At 37.0% G+C, this 20,367-nt stretch overlaps 1 protein-coding gene across 1 annotated transcript in view; it reads right to left on the bottom strand.

Moving 5' to 3' along the window:
• Nucleotides 1–20,367, bottom strand: part of QTGAL (queuosine-tRNA galactosyltransferase) — a 103,703-nt gene that overhangs the window by 82,947 nt on the left and 389 nt on the right. Inside the window, exons 2-5 of the mRNA XM_031506389.2 lie at nucleotides 17,089–17,205; nucleotides 16,869–16,968; nucleotides 11,873–11,937; nucleotides 3,661–3,726 (exon numbers count right to left, since the gene is read on the bottom strand). Coding sequence (XP_031362249.1) covers nucleotides 3,661–3,726; nucleotides 11,873–11,937; nucleotides 16,869–16,968; nucleotides 17,089–17,205 — 348 coding nt within the window. The remainder of the gene's footprint in view (nucleotides 1–3,660; nucleotides 3,727–11,872; nucleotides 11,938–16,868; nucleotides 16,969–17,088; nucleotides 17,206–20,367) is intronic.

The following is a 20,367-nucleotide window of genomic DNA, read 5'->3' as shown; positions in this document are numbered from 1 at the left end:
CCCCTTGAAATAAAAAGCTTTGGGAGTTCTCAGAGGGTGACACTTGAAATTAAAGTATAGAATCAAGGAGAGGCAGAGTGAATGACTGCACAGTGTGTGTGATTTGAGAAATAATTTCCTGGGCTACTCCAAACTTAGAAAGTTGTTCTGTAGAACACTAGTATGTACTCTAGGTTGGAGCTCCTCCATAAGAACACAGAGTAAGATATGAAGGCATGATTTTTCCTGAATTAAGGGATATAGAACCTTGAATCTTCCCATTAATTAGCTGCCAACAAAGCATATACATTTTGTGGTTGGTAAATAACAACACCTGGTTTATCCTGGATAAATGGGACACATGCAGCTTCTAGGGATAAACAAAAGCAGTATGATGTCCCTGAGCTTCAAAACTGCTAAAAGTAGGGATTTGCACTGAGCCTGATATTTCTTAAGCAGAACCTAAGAAATTGTAGTATAAATACACAGAGTCTCAAAAACTTGTGCCTTATGAGATTGTCTATTTACAGAATTCATGTGAGGGGGACTTGGAGATGATGTAAAATAGTCACCAGAGCACAAGGTGACAGCAGTCGTGTTTTAATAAAAAAGCACAATGCATTAGTGATTTGTATTTTGAGATCCAAAATCCTCTACTCTGAACATTTCCAAGGACAGAACAGTTCCACCCTACAAGCCTTATTTTTAAAAAGTGTCCCAGATAAGAGCAGCTTAAGAGAATAGAAATTAAATTGCTCTTTAAAGCACAATTAAGGAGTCTATGATCCAGGAAATGAGACACAAAGGCTGCTGTTGTTACCTCAGTGTTCCAGTACCTGAACCTGGGGCAAGCTTCTTGCTTTTTCAGAGATGGAGACACAGGTGCCTTTAAAGAATAATTTGTTGGGAAAATTACAAAGGCATCTGATATCTTTGGTGCTGCTGTTTAGTAAACATGCTTCAAATCAGAGTAAGGCAATTTGCATTTAAGAGTAACACAAAAGAGGAAGAACCTAGGGGTTAATTAACCTGGGAAATTTCTCTTGGTGGGCAAAGTTGGAGACTTTTCCTACCTGTAGATCAATAGTAACAACAACAGCAGACTGAAGCCTGCAATATCCACTGGGAGCACTGGTCTTCAAATCCAACTCCCAATAACAACCAGCAGGACTAGGATTAGGAATGAAATTTCTGAAAATATATTGAGACTGCATAAAGTCAAAAATCCAGGTCAGGAGAAGTTGCAAAACAGTGGAAAGTGCAAGTCTGCAAATTAGAATTTCAGGAACAAACCAAAAAAGCTCACTGCTTCACAGGCATTTCTCAACCTTCTGCTTTTTGTTTTAATTTTTTTTTTTTTTTTTTTTGCCCCTCCACCTACTCTGGTTTATCAGACTGATTGAAGCCAAGCCAGAACTTCAAATACAGAACAAAACTTCATTCAAACATCCCCAAACATCTTCCAAGAGCAGAAAATTGAATGGCATGATTATTCTGAGGACAGCAGAGAGATCATCCTTTTAAGAACAGAAGTCCACCCTGCCACTGGTCAGTAGATTTGTGACCAGGCCAACTTTTCTCAAAGTTGTATCAGAACTGTTGAGGGGCTCTGGACCAAACTGATCTATTTGCTCACCAGAAAGAGCTGGGTATGTTCCCCTTTCTCCTTCAGACCTTTGAATTAGAGTTCTGTAAGATCCAGCATTAACCCAGAAGGTCACACCTCACACAGGCATCCCACCCATTTTCTGTACCTGTAACATGGAAAAGGTGCTGGCTCTGGTGGAAGCAGAGTTCATTTTGCCCACACCAGCCCTCCCAGTGCTGTGTGCTGGTAACACACCAGTGGTCTGAGCCCTGCTCCCACAGCACCAAGGCTCTCTCCAACACTCCTCCTCCCCACAAGGCTGGGGGTGGGCAAGGTCTGGCAGTGGTAGATCCAAACTTACCAAAGGACTGTTCCTTTTTCTTTTAATATATTACCTTGGTCTTGACCCACAGATTTTTTCCACCTTCTCTTCCTCCCACCACCCCATCCTTCTGAGGAGTGACAGAACCCAGCCAAGGCCAGACCATCACAAGTACCAGACTGAAATAGGACTGTAATTCACATGAATTTGGAACATGGCAATAACAGGTTTGTGTTGCTTTGAACAGATCATAAAGGCCCTTCAGTCTACTCAGGTCCTCTTTATTACTTGTTTGATTGTCATTGAATAGCTCATACTGAGGGTTGTTGGGCACTAAAGTGTAACAGAATATAAACAAAACAGTTGAAGTACTTTCTAATAAGACTACAAACTGTTTAGTTGAATTTAGTCTAATTTAAAAAGTCTTAATTTACATCTGTAGAAGCCATATAAGCAAGAAATATGACAGCTCTTAGCACTAATTTCCATAAAACAGGCATACTGGATCAACTTGCCTTTCTGGTTTTTTGGCAGAATTACATTAACTGATTGATATCAGAACAAAAACAACTTTGGATTTATCATTTTATTGTGTTTGTAATGTGAGTTAGGTTAACTGCTACTCAGGTACTGTTAAAGCTACAATTGAATAAATCCCATTGTAAGGGTGATCAGATTTCAGAAGAGCCCTAATACAGGTGGTGTGATGAGCAGGTACACATCCCACCACTAAGCAGCAGGTTGTTTGGCAGACATTCCTCAGCCAAAAAAACTGCAATTATCTCTACTTCGAACTCTTGGAGTTCAAAAAGTTCAAAAGGTGCTTAGTTGACAAAGAGCAATAATGTTAAACTTGTGTGTTTTGTCCAGATACCTGCAGGAAAACACCTTCATGACAGACCAAGTCAATTGACCTCTACTTTCCAGAAACCTCTGGCACATTGAAATAAGTACCACAAGAGAAAATGTCAGCGATGTGGAAAAAATAAGGCTGATTTTGCTGAATATTGCTGATAGGAATACAAACTCAGCTTTCAAGTTTATAAAGGAATATCTTTTGTCAATAGTATGGATAAATTAGTTAACTGCCATAGTTATTTATATAATTAACTACCAAGTTATTTACATATATAGATATATAATCTTTGGATAAGTAGAACATGTGCACAAACTCTTTCTAAAGAACACTGACCCTAATCACAGAAAATCACATGAAATCAAAATTATATAGATCAGAGAAAAACTCTCTCACAGCATATTCCTGAGAGTTTATTTCACAGGAATAAAGAATGGAAATCTAATAATGTTTCATTTTACAGGCATAGAGAGAAACATCAGCTGAACTGTAGGCCAGTTCATCAGTGGTAACAACCCATACATTCCCTATGGTTTACAGTTCCTTAATTATTAAAAACAGATAAACCATAGCTGTAGCCAATCCTTTGCAGCTTTTCACATGACTTAGAAAGGCTACATAAAAAAGGCATTCTCCTTTAGATTACAGACATTAGCCAAACCTATATACTTATTTGCAAAAGAGTATCACTGTTGTAATGAGATCTGGTTTTCTGAAGAGAGAAAATAAAAGGAAGAAAAGAAGTTCGATCAAAGCTCCCATTCAGTGCAAGGATTAAAAATAAAGGAAAAGAATACACTGGTTATGGCTTTGCCTCCCCCAGCCCCACTGTGAAATTTTCATATCCTTTTAAAGATGTATCCGGAACTCTGGCAAAGGAAAACCCAGAAATACACACAAGAAAAAAGTACTCACACTGTTTGGGTGTTGAATGGCAACTTGGTGCTGCAGCCTAACCCGCTGTGGCATCATCACATCATCCTGGAATAAATAGCACACTGTTACTGCACATAAAAAGGGTCACAGTACACTACTGACACACATTAGAATATGGTGCTAAATGAACATCATTTTACTGGCTTGCAGCCAGAAATGCAAATGGAACAGATATTAAGAGACTTCACACTTTTTGTGGATTAAACTGGATGCTGTTGGAGCTGGAAGTGATGGAAACTACTACGTGACAATGGTGCTGTGATCTCAGCACACATCCACAGGCACCCTCACATTTCACATTTATTTCTCAAGAAACTCAGCAACTCTTTCACAACTGCCCATGCAGCACTGGCAGCATGAGGACAAGGAACTACACTCAGTTAAAGGCATGAGATCTCAGACACAGCAATGGGAGGAAATGTTCTCTGTAATCTGCCTGTACCTTGTTCCACTGAAAATGAAAAGCCTTTGGTCTCTAGATCTAAAAATATGTCATATTTCATGGGCACAAAAACTAGTACTGGTGAAATGAGAAAATTCTAAGGAAAAGCAAAAAAGGGAAGTACCCACACTCATAAAATGCATTAGCATTGACACTGGCTTTAAAATACACCACCTAGATTTAAACTTTGTGTTAATACTTCTTCCACTTGTAGCATAAAGATCTGTTCTATTTACATACAAAAAGGTTGTTTTGTGAAAAGTCAGTACCTTGCTATTCTGCCTTAACTATTAGGAAAGATTCCTTTCAAAATTATATTATTTCCTGTTCAAAATTAAATCCATTCTAGACAGTGATTTTACAGTTTATAGAAACTATAGCAAAATTCTTCTTCCCTAAATTTAGGCCCCTGATGTTTCTACCCATATTCATTTCCATGTTGGTGCCATATTTCCCCCCTTTTAAAGAATCAATCTTTTTTAGATTCTGGTTAAAGCTATTTCTTCCAGGAGCACTTCCAAATAAACTTAATCAGGCAAAAATAATTCAAAGGAACCCTGAATTCCTGTTCTATAGACACCGTTTTAACAGTTCCTCACACTGAAATAATTCTGATTTTCCTATTAAAACACAAACCCTCAATATTGAATTTCCAACCACTTTCACATTAAAATTTCCCATCAAGTCAACAGCAACAAAAAAAATATTAGCACTTAAATATCTATAGCTTGAAGAACTGAATGACCTTGCTATAAAGGTGCCCCTATAATTTTATCAAAACCTACATGATAAAAAAAGTTTCAGAAGTAGGTCCAACTATTTAATATAATTCAAGGTTAAAGATAAAACAAAATAATAATAAAACTGACTCTTACCAAATGTAAGTTTATAAAAGATGGGAGGACTACGTTGCCAAAAGCATTTTTCTGTATTTTACATTTAGGATATGTTTAGTAATAAACATGACAGCTGTTCCTGATTTTCAAAGCCAATAGAGCAAAGAAAAAACCCTTCTGATTTCTCATGACTTCAAAACAACACTGATATTATTTACCACCTAATCCATTTTATCAATAGAGCACCAGAATTCTAGTATCAAGCAAGTGTTTCCATAAAACCTTTACCCTATTTCCCACAGGAAAAACCATAATCCTGTTTCTTTATGCCAAATACAGAGCAAATTTTTGTAAATTAAAACCTTGTTTTCATACAAGCAATAGCAGATATATTTTAACTGAACTTTGTTCACTCCTTTACAAGTTGCTAAGGATCCTTAGATGTTTTCTTGTTCAATCCAAAGGGAAAAAAAAGGAAAGAAAGAGGGAAAAAAGGGGGAATAAAGAAAAAAAAAGGAAAAAAAGAGATAAAAATCCACCAAAAAACCAGGAATTTCAATGCTCAGAACAATGTTACCCTGATCTTTTACAAGATACAACATATGCTCTTGTGCTAAAACATCTCACTGCTCTTGATCCCACACAACAGAGAGAACTCTCACATCCACAAAGATGAAAAATAATATACTTGATTTTAAAAGGTTAAATCAGCATGGAAAGTACTCAAACCAAATCAAAATAACCTATGCACCAAAGAGGTCAATGTCATGTTTTCATAACCACCCAGTTTGGCAGGAATGGCCCTGCTCCCCTAAAAAAACACTGGCTCAGTTTGATGCTATTGGCAAAACTCACAGATGGACAGATCTGGGGCTTAGGCTATCAGAGAGCATCAGTATTCTGTAAGCTCCAGCTAAAGAGGGGGCACTATAGCCACAAAAACTTCTAAATGCCTCTTTTTATTAATACAGCTTTGTTCTCTAATGCTGGAAAACTCTATGAACTCTTACCCTGGGTGACCTTTATTTCTTTTAATAATTCTGTCTCATTTTTTAATTAGCAGCTTTACACACACATTGCACTGGATGCTGGATGGTTCTGTGATACCTTCTGAGTTCATGGAAGGAGAAAGAAAGATGGGGAAAAAAGAGTATAATAGTTTAGGACATAATTCTAAATACTATAATAATGAGGAGGAAGAACAGCACAAAATATAAATCACACCGCAGACAGAAATGAGACACAATCATCATTCAGCTTTTTTGAATTCAGGTTGGTACCAGAAAATAACTGCAAAATCCATCTTTGACAAATTCCTCACTATGAATGACTGCAAAGGAGTGAAAACCAGTATTTAGAGTGAAATCACCTTAGGGAACTCAGATGGATTTAAGATTGGTATTTAAAAACCCAAATAAATTCAAATGAGTAAAGCTAAATTGATTGTACCACAAATTAAGAGCACCTTAAAATAAATTATAGAATTTTAGCAACTATAGTATTAAACAACTAAGGTGGTAAAGTATTTTATTCAACAGTACATGATGCAATCATAAATTTTCTATCAAAGCTGTTGCACTTATGATATTGAATTCAGCAAATGTGTTGCCAGGCTTCAGTTTCTACAGGCAGAGTTTGGTCTTTTTTTTTTTTTTTTTTGGTTTAACACTGAGAAGAAAACCTCAGTAATCAGGCAAACACTTTCCAAATTATGATTCACTCATGTCAGACAGGGAAAAATAAAAAAGGGCCTATACAAGAAAGGGAAGTATATTTAGTTTGTTTCTGTTTCCTAGGTGAGAGTACGGAAGATAAGAATAGTAGCAGTGACTTACATTGAAAAACAATTTTAACAAAACAGAAGTTTATAATAAAATCCAGTTTTTTCTGTTCACATGGAAGTCTCTAATGGTTGTCCCCTAGCAGATATACAGAATGAAGAGAAATTTCTCCCATAGAAAGAATGGACAAAAAAAGAAAAATTCAAATGAATGTTAAATAAATGCACGCCTTCCCCAATCACATACTTTGAATACAAAAGCTGGCCTCTTCAGCCAGGCTGTGTGGATCACATTGGGCTCCACAGTAGTGACTTCATCATTTTCCCGTAAAAATTGGTGCTTCTGCACTTCAGAAAGTAAAACAAAATATACAAATCAGTGCACAATACACACCTACTCTTTGCAACCAAGACCAAGTTCACATAAAACAAAACACTAATTATAACTCAGTACTGAGGTGCTTTCTTAAGCTCACATTACAGACTCAGCATCTCATTTTGGACTTTTCCAAAGTCCTTCATATTTGGCTGCCCAAAATGAAAAAAAAATGATTGAGAGCTGACACACTCCACTCCCATAACAACAGCACCTTCTTCCTGTTACAGCTGTTAAAATCAAAATACACCCAGCAGCAACAGCGGGAGGAATGTTTCACTCACTGAGCAACAATATGACATCTCCAAAATCTTTCAATTCATCAAATGGTCCATTCATTTATCCTGCACCTGCTCAGACTAGAGGGAAAATCTTTCTTTGCTATTGTTCAGTTCAACTCCTTGAACCAGGGAAGTGAAACGCCTGGGACCTCCAAAACCTCCTGTCAACAGCTCTGCTGAAGGAAATACCCTGAACCCAGGCAATTCTCCAGGGGCTGGTGTTTGAACAGCCCCACACTATCAAACTCCTTGGAACCAGGCACTCAAATGGCACCCACAAATCACCTGAGACTAATCATCTGTCACTACTTGCAAGATTGTAAAAAAAAATGCTACTTTCTGTTTCTACTCCCAAATTAAACTGAGAAAGAAAGGGGACAACAATGAAAACACATTTAACAAGCTGACTGCATTGAGCACCTTTTTTTCTTTTTCTTTTTTTTTTTTTTTTTGAGCATAGCAACAAACAGGTCTACATGGAAAGATCTATGTGGTGCTCTTACAAGCCTGACAATCTTCTTATGGAATCTTTTAATTAAGCATCACTATTAGCTGGTCAGGAAACTTGCTGTAGAAGCAGCTCCCACCTCAGTGCATTTATTCAACAAATACAGACATATGCCTTTCCATATCTTGCTTTTCTGTGGTCACTGGACATCACCTTTGATTTTTTCACATAGTTACATCACTGAAAAAATGTGTTTGCAGTCAAATCAAGCAGGTAACTCACAAGATATTCAGTAGCAAAGCCAGTAAACCCAGACAAGATTAAAAGCTTCTCCAGCAATTCCAAATGTCCTCTATAACTACTGAATAGATGAAGACACATGCAGGGAGAGGTTATGGCAACCAAATTCTGAAGGTTTGCTTCTTCATTTAACACTTCACACCAGACAGAGGCATTTATTCTGGTTTTGATATAAGCATATCTTTACAAAACAATGAGTGATGCCTTCAGCACTTGTATTTTGATTATTGGGGCTCATTGGTGATTAGGAAAGACAGACAACTCTTCTGGTAATGGACTTCACCACTACATTCACACCTGCTATTTTTATAACAGCTTATTTCAGTTTTTAAATCAGAGGGTAAGTTCCCAAGGAACACTGTGTAAAACAACAACAGAAAAGAAATACATGAACTCTGATCACATCTTCATTTCCTAAGAAATACAGACTAATTTGAAAGAAAGGAGGAATATTTCTGAAGTTTACTAGTGCCTGTTTGGTATAATGGCAACTAGGAGGAAATCCATGCTTCCAAACCCAGGAAGTTACAGAGGCTGGAAAAAACAATCTGTTTCTAACTGAATGTGCCTGACACATCTGGCTAGAGAAGTTCCAACCACCTTCCTCCAAAGCCTTTAGCAACAGCCCCTCAATGAGGTGGGTTTGAACTTGAACCTCAAGGAACACAGGCAATTTGAAAATAAGCAATTATGCACACAACAATTAAGAATTACCATTCCAAATTTAAATAATGCAAACCAATCTCCCAAACCAAAAGGCACAGGAATGACAAATCCTGTGTGGTTCACCCTCATTTTTGGTGAATAAAATTCACTTGCGTCCCTATGGCATTTCTGACTATTGGCAAGTAGTGACACTGTGGCAACATGGTTTAAAGTCATATCTTTGACTGCCTGAGAATCTCTGAAATTGTGATACATTGCCAACAGAGCCTTTCAAAAGATTAAAACAAGCACGTTACATTCTCAAGTGATTATAACTGGGTTTGAAACACTGCAGGTCAAAAAAGGACACATTTTTATGCTCAGGAACTCTCCAACAACACACTGAATAAACCTGAAATAATTGGAAACTACACAGATTATTAGGATGAAATGAAAGCATGATCCTTTTTAAAGAAATACAGTTTCAGACAAGTAGAGGCATGTTTATGTGTATGTCAATGAAAACAGCAGTTCAAAGAAAAATTTTTAGTGTAAGAGTTCTGCTGTACTGCAAGTGGGTAAATGATTCTAACAAAGATGACACCACCCCAGAGAAGTACAATGAATTGGGCAGATAAAGTCATAACTGCAGACAATTTGAAGAAGAAAAGCTAATAGTGGAATATATTTGCAAAATACCTCTTATTTTCCCATATTACAAATGTCATATATGAAAAAATTCTTAAGTATCTTCAATTTTTCTACTTGTTTTCCCACAGGGGAAAAAATGCCTCAGTAGCTTGGAGGTGAAATCTGTAACAACAACCACAGTAAAAAAAATCCACAATAGCTGTTAGTCCAACAGCTGCCACTTCATACTAGAAAAGGCTGATCAAATTCTGACAGTTCTGAGACCTGTAACCCTTTTTTCCACATTTCTTCCCAGTTTGTTGTCCTCAGAAATCTGTGTTGAGAGACATAACACGAGCAGCTTGACTCCAGCTGGAATGGCAAGCAAAAACAGCCTTGCTGGAGCTAGCACTTCCAAAGATGCTCCCAAATATGCTCATCCACTCATTTCACTTCACAGAGAAAACAAAGAATGCACAAAAAGCCAGGGTTGCATTTCTCCACCTGTTTGTAACGTGCACAAACAGCTCCATTCCTCTCCACATCCACCTGTAGCAAACCTGAACTTGTGGCTGCACTTCTGAAGGTCAATTCCTCGGCATTACTGCACATTCCAACAGGCTGATATCAACATTCCTTCCTAGAGAGCTGGGTCCTGGGCTGGTGACTGAAATGAAGAAAGTTGGTGGTGTGTGGAAGCAGAGTTGTTGAACAGCTGGCAACATCTGTGTCCCAGCTACTATCACACAACATTTACTAACTACAGCCAAAACACTGAGCAATTTTTGGACTTGTAGCAGTTTCTACATCCATTTTATTTGTTCTGATCTGTTTTCAGCAAAGCATGGTAGTCACAAGAGGAGACAGTAGAAAACACATTTAAGTAATGCCAGGCATTTAATATTTCTTTTGTAACAAGATTAGGCTGGTAGTCCAGAATGCCTCTGATTTGAAGAAGTAACAGAAACACATAGAACAGAAAATCTTGGTAATTTCTCCTAAGCTTATCCACACTGTAAACCATAAAATCCTCAACTCACTTCAAGTAATTCTTGATAATATTAAATAAAAACTTCTGCTAGTGACAATATTGCAGAAATACTGTATAATTACCAGTTATATCCTTAATAATTGTAATTTCCTTCACTGATGTTTTGTTTTTCCTGCAATAGTCAGCTAATAGAAACAACACAGCAGCAGGGAGATTATAATATATGGTAAATAACAAATTGAGAATTCTGAAGAATCACTATGAAAATATGAATTAACTTCATTTAGAGAATTTGACTTTCTAGTTCATTGCTAGTGATTTTCAAACAACTAGATCTGTCTGAATTGAAAAGAAATACTAATCCATAATTTATTTCAGTAGATCATACTATACATATTTGAGACAGAAGATATGAAGCTTAATGGGGCAAGAGTAGATTAATTTCTCATTCATGTACTCGTGGACTCATCTTCAGCCAGATCAAGTACACACATTCCTCATCCTGCAGACCCCCTAGAATGCCCTGTGCAATGTAATGCAAGCCTAGAATACCCAAACTTTGCAAATAAGTTCCCTTGTTGTTCTTTTTTTTCATTTTAGATGCATAAACATCCTCACTGACTGACAATACATCACAAAAATCACAACATTTTAACATATGAACAAAAAAAAAGATTTCTTCCATCAAGTTGATAAGGCAGTGGAGTTTGCAAACTGAAGGATTTCCCTAATTAAAACCTGAGAATGGCTGTGGTGTTCCCATACCTGCTCTCAAACACTTTTTTAACAAGCACAGTCAATCATAATATTCAGCTGAATTGTAGCTGAAAACCAACGCTGTCAGCTGCCAGTTCATCCTGTACCACCCTAACCGATAGTTCAGTTCCAATTCAGAGGAAAAGAAATCAATCTTCAGGTGAAATTACAGGAGATCAGTGAGCCTTGAAGGTCCTGCTCTTCTTGCCTGCTCCCAGCACACTGCCCCACTCAAAGGCTGGGCACCTTTGTGAAACCATTCCTGCATATTCAGCTGCACCAAGTGAGATCCTTATCTGGGGGTTACTGAGCTGAATGGCTTCACAGAAGATATCCAACAAAGGACAGGGAAAAAAAATTCAACTTGGAAGGTGAGATCCCTCCTATTTTACATCAAAAAGCCAGTAGATTAGCTCTTAGTTTCTCATCAATACAATTTTCTGAAGAATGTGGGAAAGAAAAATCCTCAAAACACCTAAATACCGACCTTGCCCAGCCCTGTTCACAACAGCTTGTGAAATCTGATATAATCAAAGCATTATGTAAGGCTGTCTACAGGTTGGAATAGAACTTCACAACCATAAATAGTAACCTGCACACTAAACAAACTCCTTTAAGCAGCTTGTCTTTCACCAAATCAACAATTTCATTAAAAAGAAAAGGATTATATTGACAAAACCAAGTTAGACAAAATGCATTAACTTACTGAATCCAGAAAGCAGAGATAGGTTCCTGAGCTCTGCATTACTGCTTGATTTTTAGCAAATCCAACTGAAAGAGAGAAAGCAAAGATAAAAGGATGGAGGTGTTTTTACTGCTGCATCTATTTAAATCTTAATAAAGTAAGGAACAAACAAAAGTCAGCATCACATAAAGTACCAGAATTTCCATATTTAAAGCAAGGTAACTTGTGAATATTGAAACAGGATGCCTATGTCAGTCACCTTCTCTGAGTGAGTATCAGAATTCTACAATCAAGTAGAATAAGAGTACTTTTGCCAGTCCTCCCCTAAGACATAATATGTAATGTATATCTTGAAGAGAGCAGGTTTTATATTCAGAACCTCAGCTTGTAGAACCACAGAAAGCTTTGGGCTGGAAGGGACCTTTAAAGGTCATCTAGGCCAACCCCTTGCAATGAAGAGATGCTGAAAACCCTTGGCTGTACGTATATTCACCTTTTAAGACCTAAAAAATACCAGCAAATAAGAGGCAGAGAAGGACCAGAAACTGCTGGTCATGTTCTTCCCATCAGGGTTCTCAGGAGGACTCAAAAAATTTTGTTCCTTTGTTTTTGTTAAGTATAAAGTTTGCAAATACAAAAACTTCACGTGCCATTTATGTAAAGGGATGCAGAGAGGAGCCAAAGCAAGCTGATTTATTAGATACATACACAGAGCACAAAGGTGATTTATTTATACCATAACATGTTGTACCCTCAATGTCACTTCAGACAAATGACAACATTGGCACCTAAGGTCTCCTAGTTTCTGACCTCCTGAGATTTGGTGAATCTTTTTATCAACCCATTCATTTCAGGAAGAAATTAATAAACCAAAGAAGAAATTTTTTCTTGTCAGCTTAATTTCTAAAGCAGATGACAGCTCTGGAGGATCAAGCAAATGGCAGAAGCAGATAAATAGGAAGGAACAGGAATCCACACTTGAAGGTAAGGATGGGACTGCAGCAACCACTGGAATACACCCACAAGGTGGGAATGCTTACCTGGGATTATTTTTGCAGGTAGACAAGGAGAACATTCTGATCTCTGAATTCTTGCCCTGGGCAGAATTCTAAGAAAAGCCCACACTATATCCAGTGTTAGTCTGAAAAATGCTGCATGGATTCCACTTGGTCATATGTGGAACACTTAAGCTCCCTTTGGAGTATTTTTCAAACCAAGTAAGGGAATCCAGCAAGATCACCCTGACCTGCATGAAGACATGCAATACTGTAGGGTTTTTACTCTTTGGGGGAAAAACTGGAAATGTAAAGCCAAAAAATCTCACCATGAAGTGGAGCAGAATAATTTTAAATAATATTATCCACAAAGTTTCTGACTTTGCATTTGGAAAAAAGCAGAGTTCTGTAATTCTCTTATGTTTTTATGTGTTACAAATTTAAGTTTGCTCAGGAAACAGATTTAACTGGGCTCAAAGGTTCCCTTAGTTGTAATGCACGTGCTCCTTGGGTATTTTGCTGAGCTGTCCAAGTACAGAAAAAGACTTATGACTGCATTTCTTACTGCCTCAAGGAACATAATGTCAACTACCACCAGAACACAACTAATAAAGGCTCTTCCTTATAACTGTGTTCTTTTTTCTCATGTACTTTAATCCTCACCTCAACTTCTCTTCATCATGGGTTTTTTGGATGTATTATTTTACAGGATGTTTACATACTACCTTTTACAGGCCCATGAATATGGAATCTTATCTACACAGTAACTCTCAGTCTCCTTCCTACTGGCAGTAAAAAAGCAGCTGGCAGAGACTGGAGCTGCCACAGCAGCAGAGCTGGGTCCTGGCACGAGCAGTTTTAGTGGGAAACAACTGATGCAAGTCAGCACGTCTGGACATGCCAAAGCAGCAACCCCCAGTCCTGTGGAGGTCCCTAGTAAAGCAAGAGAGAAAAGAACAGCACAAAAATGATGACAGAATTAAATCTGAAAACTTTAAACACACCAGTACTACCAGAAGCCACAGCAGCTGTAAAGTGGCCTGGACTTATATTTCAGTGCTGTCATTAGCATACCCAAATATTTCAACAGCCTTCAGTGGATACTAATGAATTACAAGGAATCAAAAATGTAAGAAAAGAGTGAAGGAGGCTTCAAGGCAACTAGAAGGTGGCAATTTTATTACTCTATGAGTTTTCTGAAGTATTTCAAATCTCATTTTCAAATAAACTACTTTAAATAAAATAATGAAATATCTAGTATTTGCTATGAGAAAGAGCTGGAAAATATTTCTTGCTGTGTTTAACAGAAACATCCTGAAGTTTTTCATATACTAGGTATCTTTTAGAGGAAAGAGAGAGAAGAAAATACGCATTTTTTTTTAATTATTAAGAAGATAAATATAACTCCCCATAGAAGAAACTAGGTATTAAAATTCTTTCACCACAACAAATTCTGTGTTTGGCATGAGTAAAAAAAATTTCTTTAATATTACTCTACTGAACAAAATGAAATGTTTGTGCCAGATCTCTGAGTTTTGTAAGGCCTGCTTACTTGGTGAAAAGAGCCTGTTCCCATGGTTACAGCCGTAAAAACTTAAGCCTCAGTGAGATATTAACATTCCTTACTCTTGGAAAGAAAAAGGTTTCCTTTTTTTAGGCAAGTGACCCTTTCTTTTTTCCAAGGTTCCCCCCCCCTTTCTTTTACATGTTAGAAAAGAATCAGAAATAAATCCTAATCTTGTGTAAATAGTTGAAGATGTGTGAAGCCTGACTAGTACATTGTTTCTGTACCAAAGCATCTTCTTTTAAAGGCAAGACTCCTTCCAGTTGTACCTAGTCCTTAACAAAATGAAAGTAAATCACCAAAAGCAAACAAATACTATGGATTTCAAGTAACCTGCTTCTAAAATTTAACAACCATGAAGTAAAGATGTCCTTGTTTTAATGGCGACTTGAGAGTGTCTCCCACATGGATAAACCTGGGTTTGTGTTTTAGCAGAACTATGCATTTCACACTATTATTTAAATTATACATTTAAATAGTGCACAGCCCCTCCCACCCCCAATTTATTAAAGATCTCTTCAGTCTCCAGCTGTCCCAACATTGACAAATGCATGCTAAACCATAAAATAATCTGACATATCCCGACTGGCACAATGGAATTCACAACTGGAACTCAGTTTTAGGTTCAGTTTCCTGAAGTGCAAAGGTGAACAGACATCAGAATTCTAAAATTAAAAAAAAAATCCCATCCTCCTTGTGTGTTCTGGCAAACTAAAACCTAGTTTATACACAATTGATACAACACTCCAGTAGGAACAAGACTTTAGACATAGCAAATGTTTATAAAAATGGAAAATATGTTACACAACACGATGGTATTAGCAGAAACATTACTAACTATCTTAAGTATCAGAATGAACAACCTCTGAGATTATTCTTTGACTTAAATTGAAACCTACTTAGTTTCTTGATCATCAACTATTAAAAGAAGTCAGTTTTAAAAAGAGACTGATCATCCAATAGCAGAGGGGAGAAAAAGAAGAAAAAATTACAGGATTATGAGTAATTCTTGACATTGCTCAATTCCAACTGTATCAGTTGCCCAAAAGAGAAAAATTCCCTCCGAAAACCTTGTCTGCCTTTTGTCATTACCAGCCCAATAGTTCTAATATTACAAGCTGCACTGTCAAAACAACACCAGTTCATGCTAAAGGTATTAAAATACTAAAAATATTTATAGTAAGGATTATGCTGTGTTACTTCAGTATTGCTATGTCTGACAACTATTTAAAAACAGATGTAAAGCCTACAGTCAGGAGAAATGACAGTAAATAAAGCCAGGGGCCTCTGCCAGGTTGCAGATGAAGTCAGGGCACAAACTGCCTATTTATTTGCATGTTTCAACAGGGGATGAAAAGAAAACTTTCTGAAACAGAAGTGGGCTTTTGCCTAAGAAGATCATCTTGAGGATACTGTAATAAGCCTGAGTTTCTTTACACTTCAAACAGGATGTGTAGTGAAAAAACAGAAACTGTCCAAATGTTGTGTTACCGTGTTTCCAAAGTGTGACATTTAAGAGACAACTTCAAAGACACAAATTTGGAACCAATGATTTAACAATTCCTACCTGTCTACTCATTAAAAAGTCCAGGATGACTGAAACATTGGTTACACAGCTCCAGTACAAAATGTGAGCACACTGCTCTTCTTTTGTCCTGCTGCTCTTCCTCAGAACACAGACGTGGTCTTCCAACTTTACTGTCACTCTACAACAGCTTCTCCAACTGACTTTTATTTTTATTTCACACTTTACAAAGATTTTCTGCTAAAACCCCCTAAACATAAACCAACCAAAGCAAGCAAAAGAAAATTATGTTAAAGTAATCTCCTGCAGTGGGAGATAATTCATATTAGCATACAAATGAACAAGGAATCCCATCATACACCTGCCTGACAGCTCACCAAACATATTGGTTTAGCCCTTTGAGTGAATACTTGGGACTTTAGTGAGAGCTTTTAGCTCACATCAAAACTTCTGAAACCTCTGGTTTGATCATTGAAGTAATATCAAAAAGGTATTTATTTTCTACTTCAGAGTCTATTTTACTGGCCTGAAAGATATGCATTTACTTTTAAAATCTTTATGCAAGGAATTTTTAATGTGTTTTTTCTTAGAACCCAATCTCCTGAAGATAAATCAGATATCAGAAAGACACAGTAAAATTGTAAGCATTAACAACATTGTGTATACTACAATTAAACAAAATTCTTTTGCTTTTGCAGAGTAGAGCACACAAGTGGTAAGCCAAGTTCTTCTTTCCTTGAACATATAAACAAATTCTACAGAGCTCAAAGCAACAGTGCCAAACTCAAATTGGAATGAGTTTTCAAACAGAGCTCTAGAAAACAATGTGGGTTTTCCCATTGCAGTGGAAATGGCTACAAAGGCACTTTTCAAACTAAAAATCAGAAGGTGCTTGCGATAAGAACCAAACTCTCACAAAATTAAGCTACGTACCACCTCGAGGCTGAGAGGAATTGTTGGTTCCAATGATTACTGAAATCCCAACTTCTTCCAACTTGATCTTCCATTTTTCAATTATTTCAGCTGAACCATCCTAGAATAAAAATAATGACATGGATGCAGCTATTTTAATTTGTGTGTTGAAGTGAACCAAAAATTCTTGTTAGAGACAATATTTACTTGGACAGTATTTTAAAGAAGATCTGGAATGTACCTTACTGGCATCATTAAAAATTGACAGCTCCATGGTTCCTTTAAAATCTTGTTCCCAAACTGACTTTAGGCATTCATCTAACCAGCATTCACTGTTGTGAACAGGCACAATGATAGACTACAAGAAAACAAACAGACATCCACATGCATGTCAGGAAGCATATTTTTGTTTACTTAGTGTATATTTTGTAAAAAGGAGAAGTAGCAGATCCATCTGAAACTAACTTTCGCCTAGAAATACATCTTAAAAATATAAAAGTAGGCAAATAACCTTTATTTTCATTACAAATATATGATTTGTTTTCTTCTCTATCAAACTTCTTTTGAAATTAAGTTCCACAAGATGGTTTTTGGTGGAAGTCCAAGGAAACAAGAGAGACCACTGAAGCAAACCCACAAATGAAACATCTGTAACATCACCCTAACCTGTTTCTCATATTCCTGCATTTCTTAAGATACTCCTCATTTTTGTCCTCCATTAAAACATTACTCATCAATTTCTCTTCAAGCCTAATTGGAAATGCTCATATATGCAGCTGGACCCTCAGGCTGCAGCCAAGTTTTTAAAAATTATTCCACCTACAACTGCTCTAATGCACAGTGGAAGTTGACCAGTGATGTAGTTCCATACTCTGCCACCCTTGCTGCAGCCTTTCCTCCTACAGCCCCTTGCTTCAGAGGTGCACACACAGCAGCAAAACATACCTGAAAGATTTGAAAATTGGTTAGAAACCAGAGAGGAGGGCTTTAGCTCTTCAAGTTTAGTTACTCATCACTGGGCTAATTATCCCTAAAAAATTACCCCCAAAATTCTTTCAGTGTCTCAGAAGAGAACACATTTCCTTCAGAACATGCAAAGGCCTGAGAAATCAGCCTGGTGGAACACTGGCTGTGTCTGAAAAGGGAGAGCCAAGTCTGTACCTGCTGAAATCACATAGAGATGGGGAACTTAATAGCCTAAGAAACTCCTAAAAAGTCTCATGGGACATTTCAAGAAGTCCCTAGAAACACAATTTAAACTCGTCATTATGTGGGGTAACCACAAACGCACGGTTGGAAGAAAGAGAGGATTTATTCCTATTGTGAGCAGGACAGAATCCCAAGAAACAAAACACTGGGACACTGAAATGGAATTATTCACTGTTTAGTGCCATGTGAACACATGTGCACCGTGCAAATACAGGTGCACACATCAGAAAGCAGATTTTTGGACACTGAAGGATGTACAAACAGTACAACCCAGTCCTGTGTAGGGTACAATGATTAACAACATTTCACAACCAAATAATATAGCAAACATCTACAATGAATGAACTTCCTGATTTTTGGCAGGATGATGGAACATCTCTAAACTTTTAAGCAAAGTAGGCCTTTGATTTGTGTTTTAGAGAGATAAATAAAATAGGGAGAACCAAATAAAAAGTGAAACTGATTACCCAATAATTACAACATACAGACAAAAAAGATTATTTCAGAAGTGTCTCAGATTAGTACTTTGAGACTAAAAAAACAAGCAAAAATCTGAGATTCTGAGGTAGTATATTCAATTTACTCAAGATTTTAATATTCTTTATGTGGACATGGCAATTAAAATATGACCCTACACATTCATACCAATCAATCTAATACATTCATTCAGAAAAAAAGGGTTCCACAATTCTTCCAATGGCAATATAAACTCATGCAGTTTTGCACATCCAGAAAAATCAGTTATTTTTCAATTTGTTTTCTGATTCACTTAGTTTGAAAACTGGAACTTCTTTGCCTTTTTTCCGTGGTGTACTCCTGTTTTAAGTCAGGGCAGCAGAGCAAAACAGCAAGATGATGTTTGACCTCCCTGTTTAGTTTGAACTGAAAGCAGAAAAAAGTACTTTAAGGGCAGCATATATAAAACAACCCATAAATACCTGATGGCACTGAGGTGCTCTGAATTGAACTGCTCATAATATAATAACATGCTCCTTAACACATTACTGTGAGCAAATTCTACTTTCATAGAACCATGACCACACAGAGAACTGGACACCTGCCAAACTAAGGCCCAGAGCTGAGGTGCTGATGATACTTCTGTGTAAAACCTGAAAAATTAACAAATCCTCACAAATAACTGTACTTAGCAATAGGATTAACACTTCAGAGTATTGCTGATGTCATGTACTAGAGTTTTCTTAGAATCCACCATTCTTGCTCAGCTCACTGGTTTCTGTGTTTAGTTTTAGTTTGAGGATAAATCAACAATCTAGACTTTCATTTATCCCTCATTCATTACCAGATTTGTACCCTGGTTTAAGAGTTGCAATTAGGCAGTCATAAATTGGCTTTTAATGTTGTGTGACCATATCAGAATAATTCAATCTCCTTAAACCATTTAAAGAGGGGAAAAACATGATCCAGGGCACTATTTCACTTACAGGTGCAGTCTCATAGCAAAAATAGCAGCTGGTATTAACCTCCAGAGACTGTGTCTGCTTCTCCTGTCCCAAAACAAGATCAACCACAGCTCTGGCATTGCTGACAAACCCTCTCTCCAGGGTCAAACACCAACCTTGCTAAGGTACTCAGTAAAAGTAGGCATAAGGAAACCTAGAATGGTTTTCCCAGTGTCCTTTTGTACAGTTGATGCCAACTTCTACTTCCCAATCCCAGCACAGATGATTATTCTAGTTCTCCTTGCAGCAGCCCTTCTTATATTTGAAGACTGCTATGAAAACAGTGAACTATAGAGAGTGTAAAGGACTCTTAAAATAATTTTGAGTATTTGGGACATAAATTGCAAACAACTAATGTACTTTTGGCGTTACAAATCATCGGAGTGCCAACCTGCATGATCTGAGTCAGAATTACTGTTTTGTTACATGAGGCTGATTTACAGCAGCATCCAACAGAGAGGAGTTTCATGGTCTATGAGCCAAATATGACTCTTAAAACAGAGCTGTGAATTAAACCTGGATTTGAGCATTGAGACAGTACCTCGTTTCCCCTGAACTCCACACATTCTAGACAAGTATTATATATACTTCTGTATTTTTATATTTCTATTTACATACCTATACAGGCACAGATAGAGATCGATGTTGTATATTTTTCTACGTGTTTAATTTATACATAAGTGAGCATATATGAAAAAAATTATATTTATATAATATATATTCACACTACATATATACAGACACTAGGTATATGTATATGTATATGCATATGCATATGCATATGTATATGTATATCTGTGTACATATATACACATATATACCTATCTATATGTGTATATACATATATATAT

This window comes from Lonchura striata, chromosome 19, assembly GCF_046129695.1.
Source record: "Lonchura striata isolate bLonStr1 chromosome 19, bLonStr1.mat, whole genome shotgun sequence".
NCBI lineage: Eukaryota > Metazoa > Chordata > Aves > Passeriformes > Estrildidae > Lonchura > Lonchura striata.
This window is presented reverse-complemented; position numbering and strand designations above follow the sequence as displayed.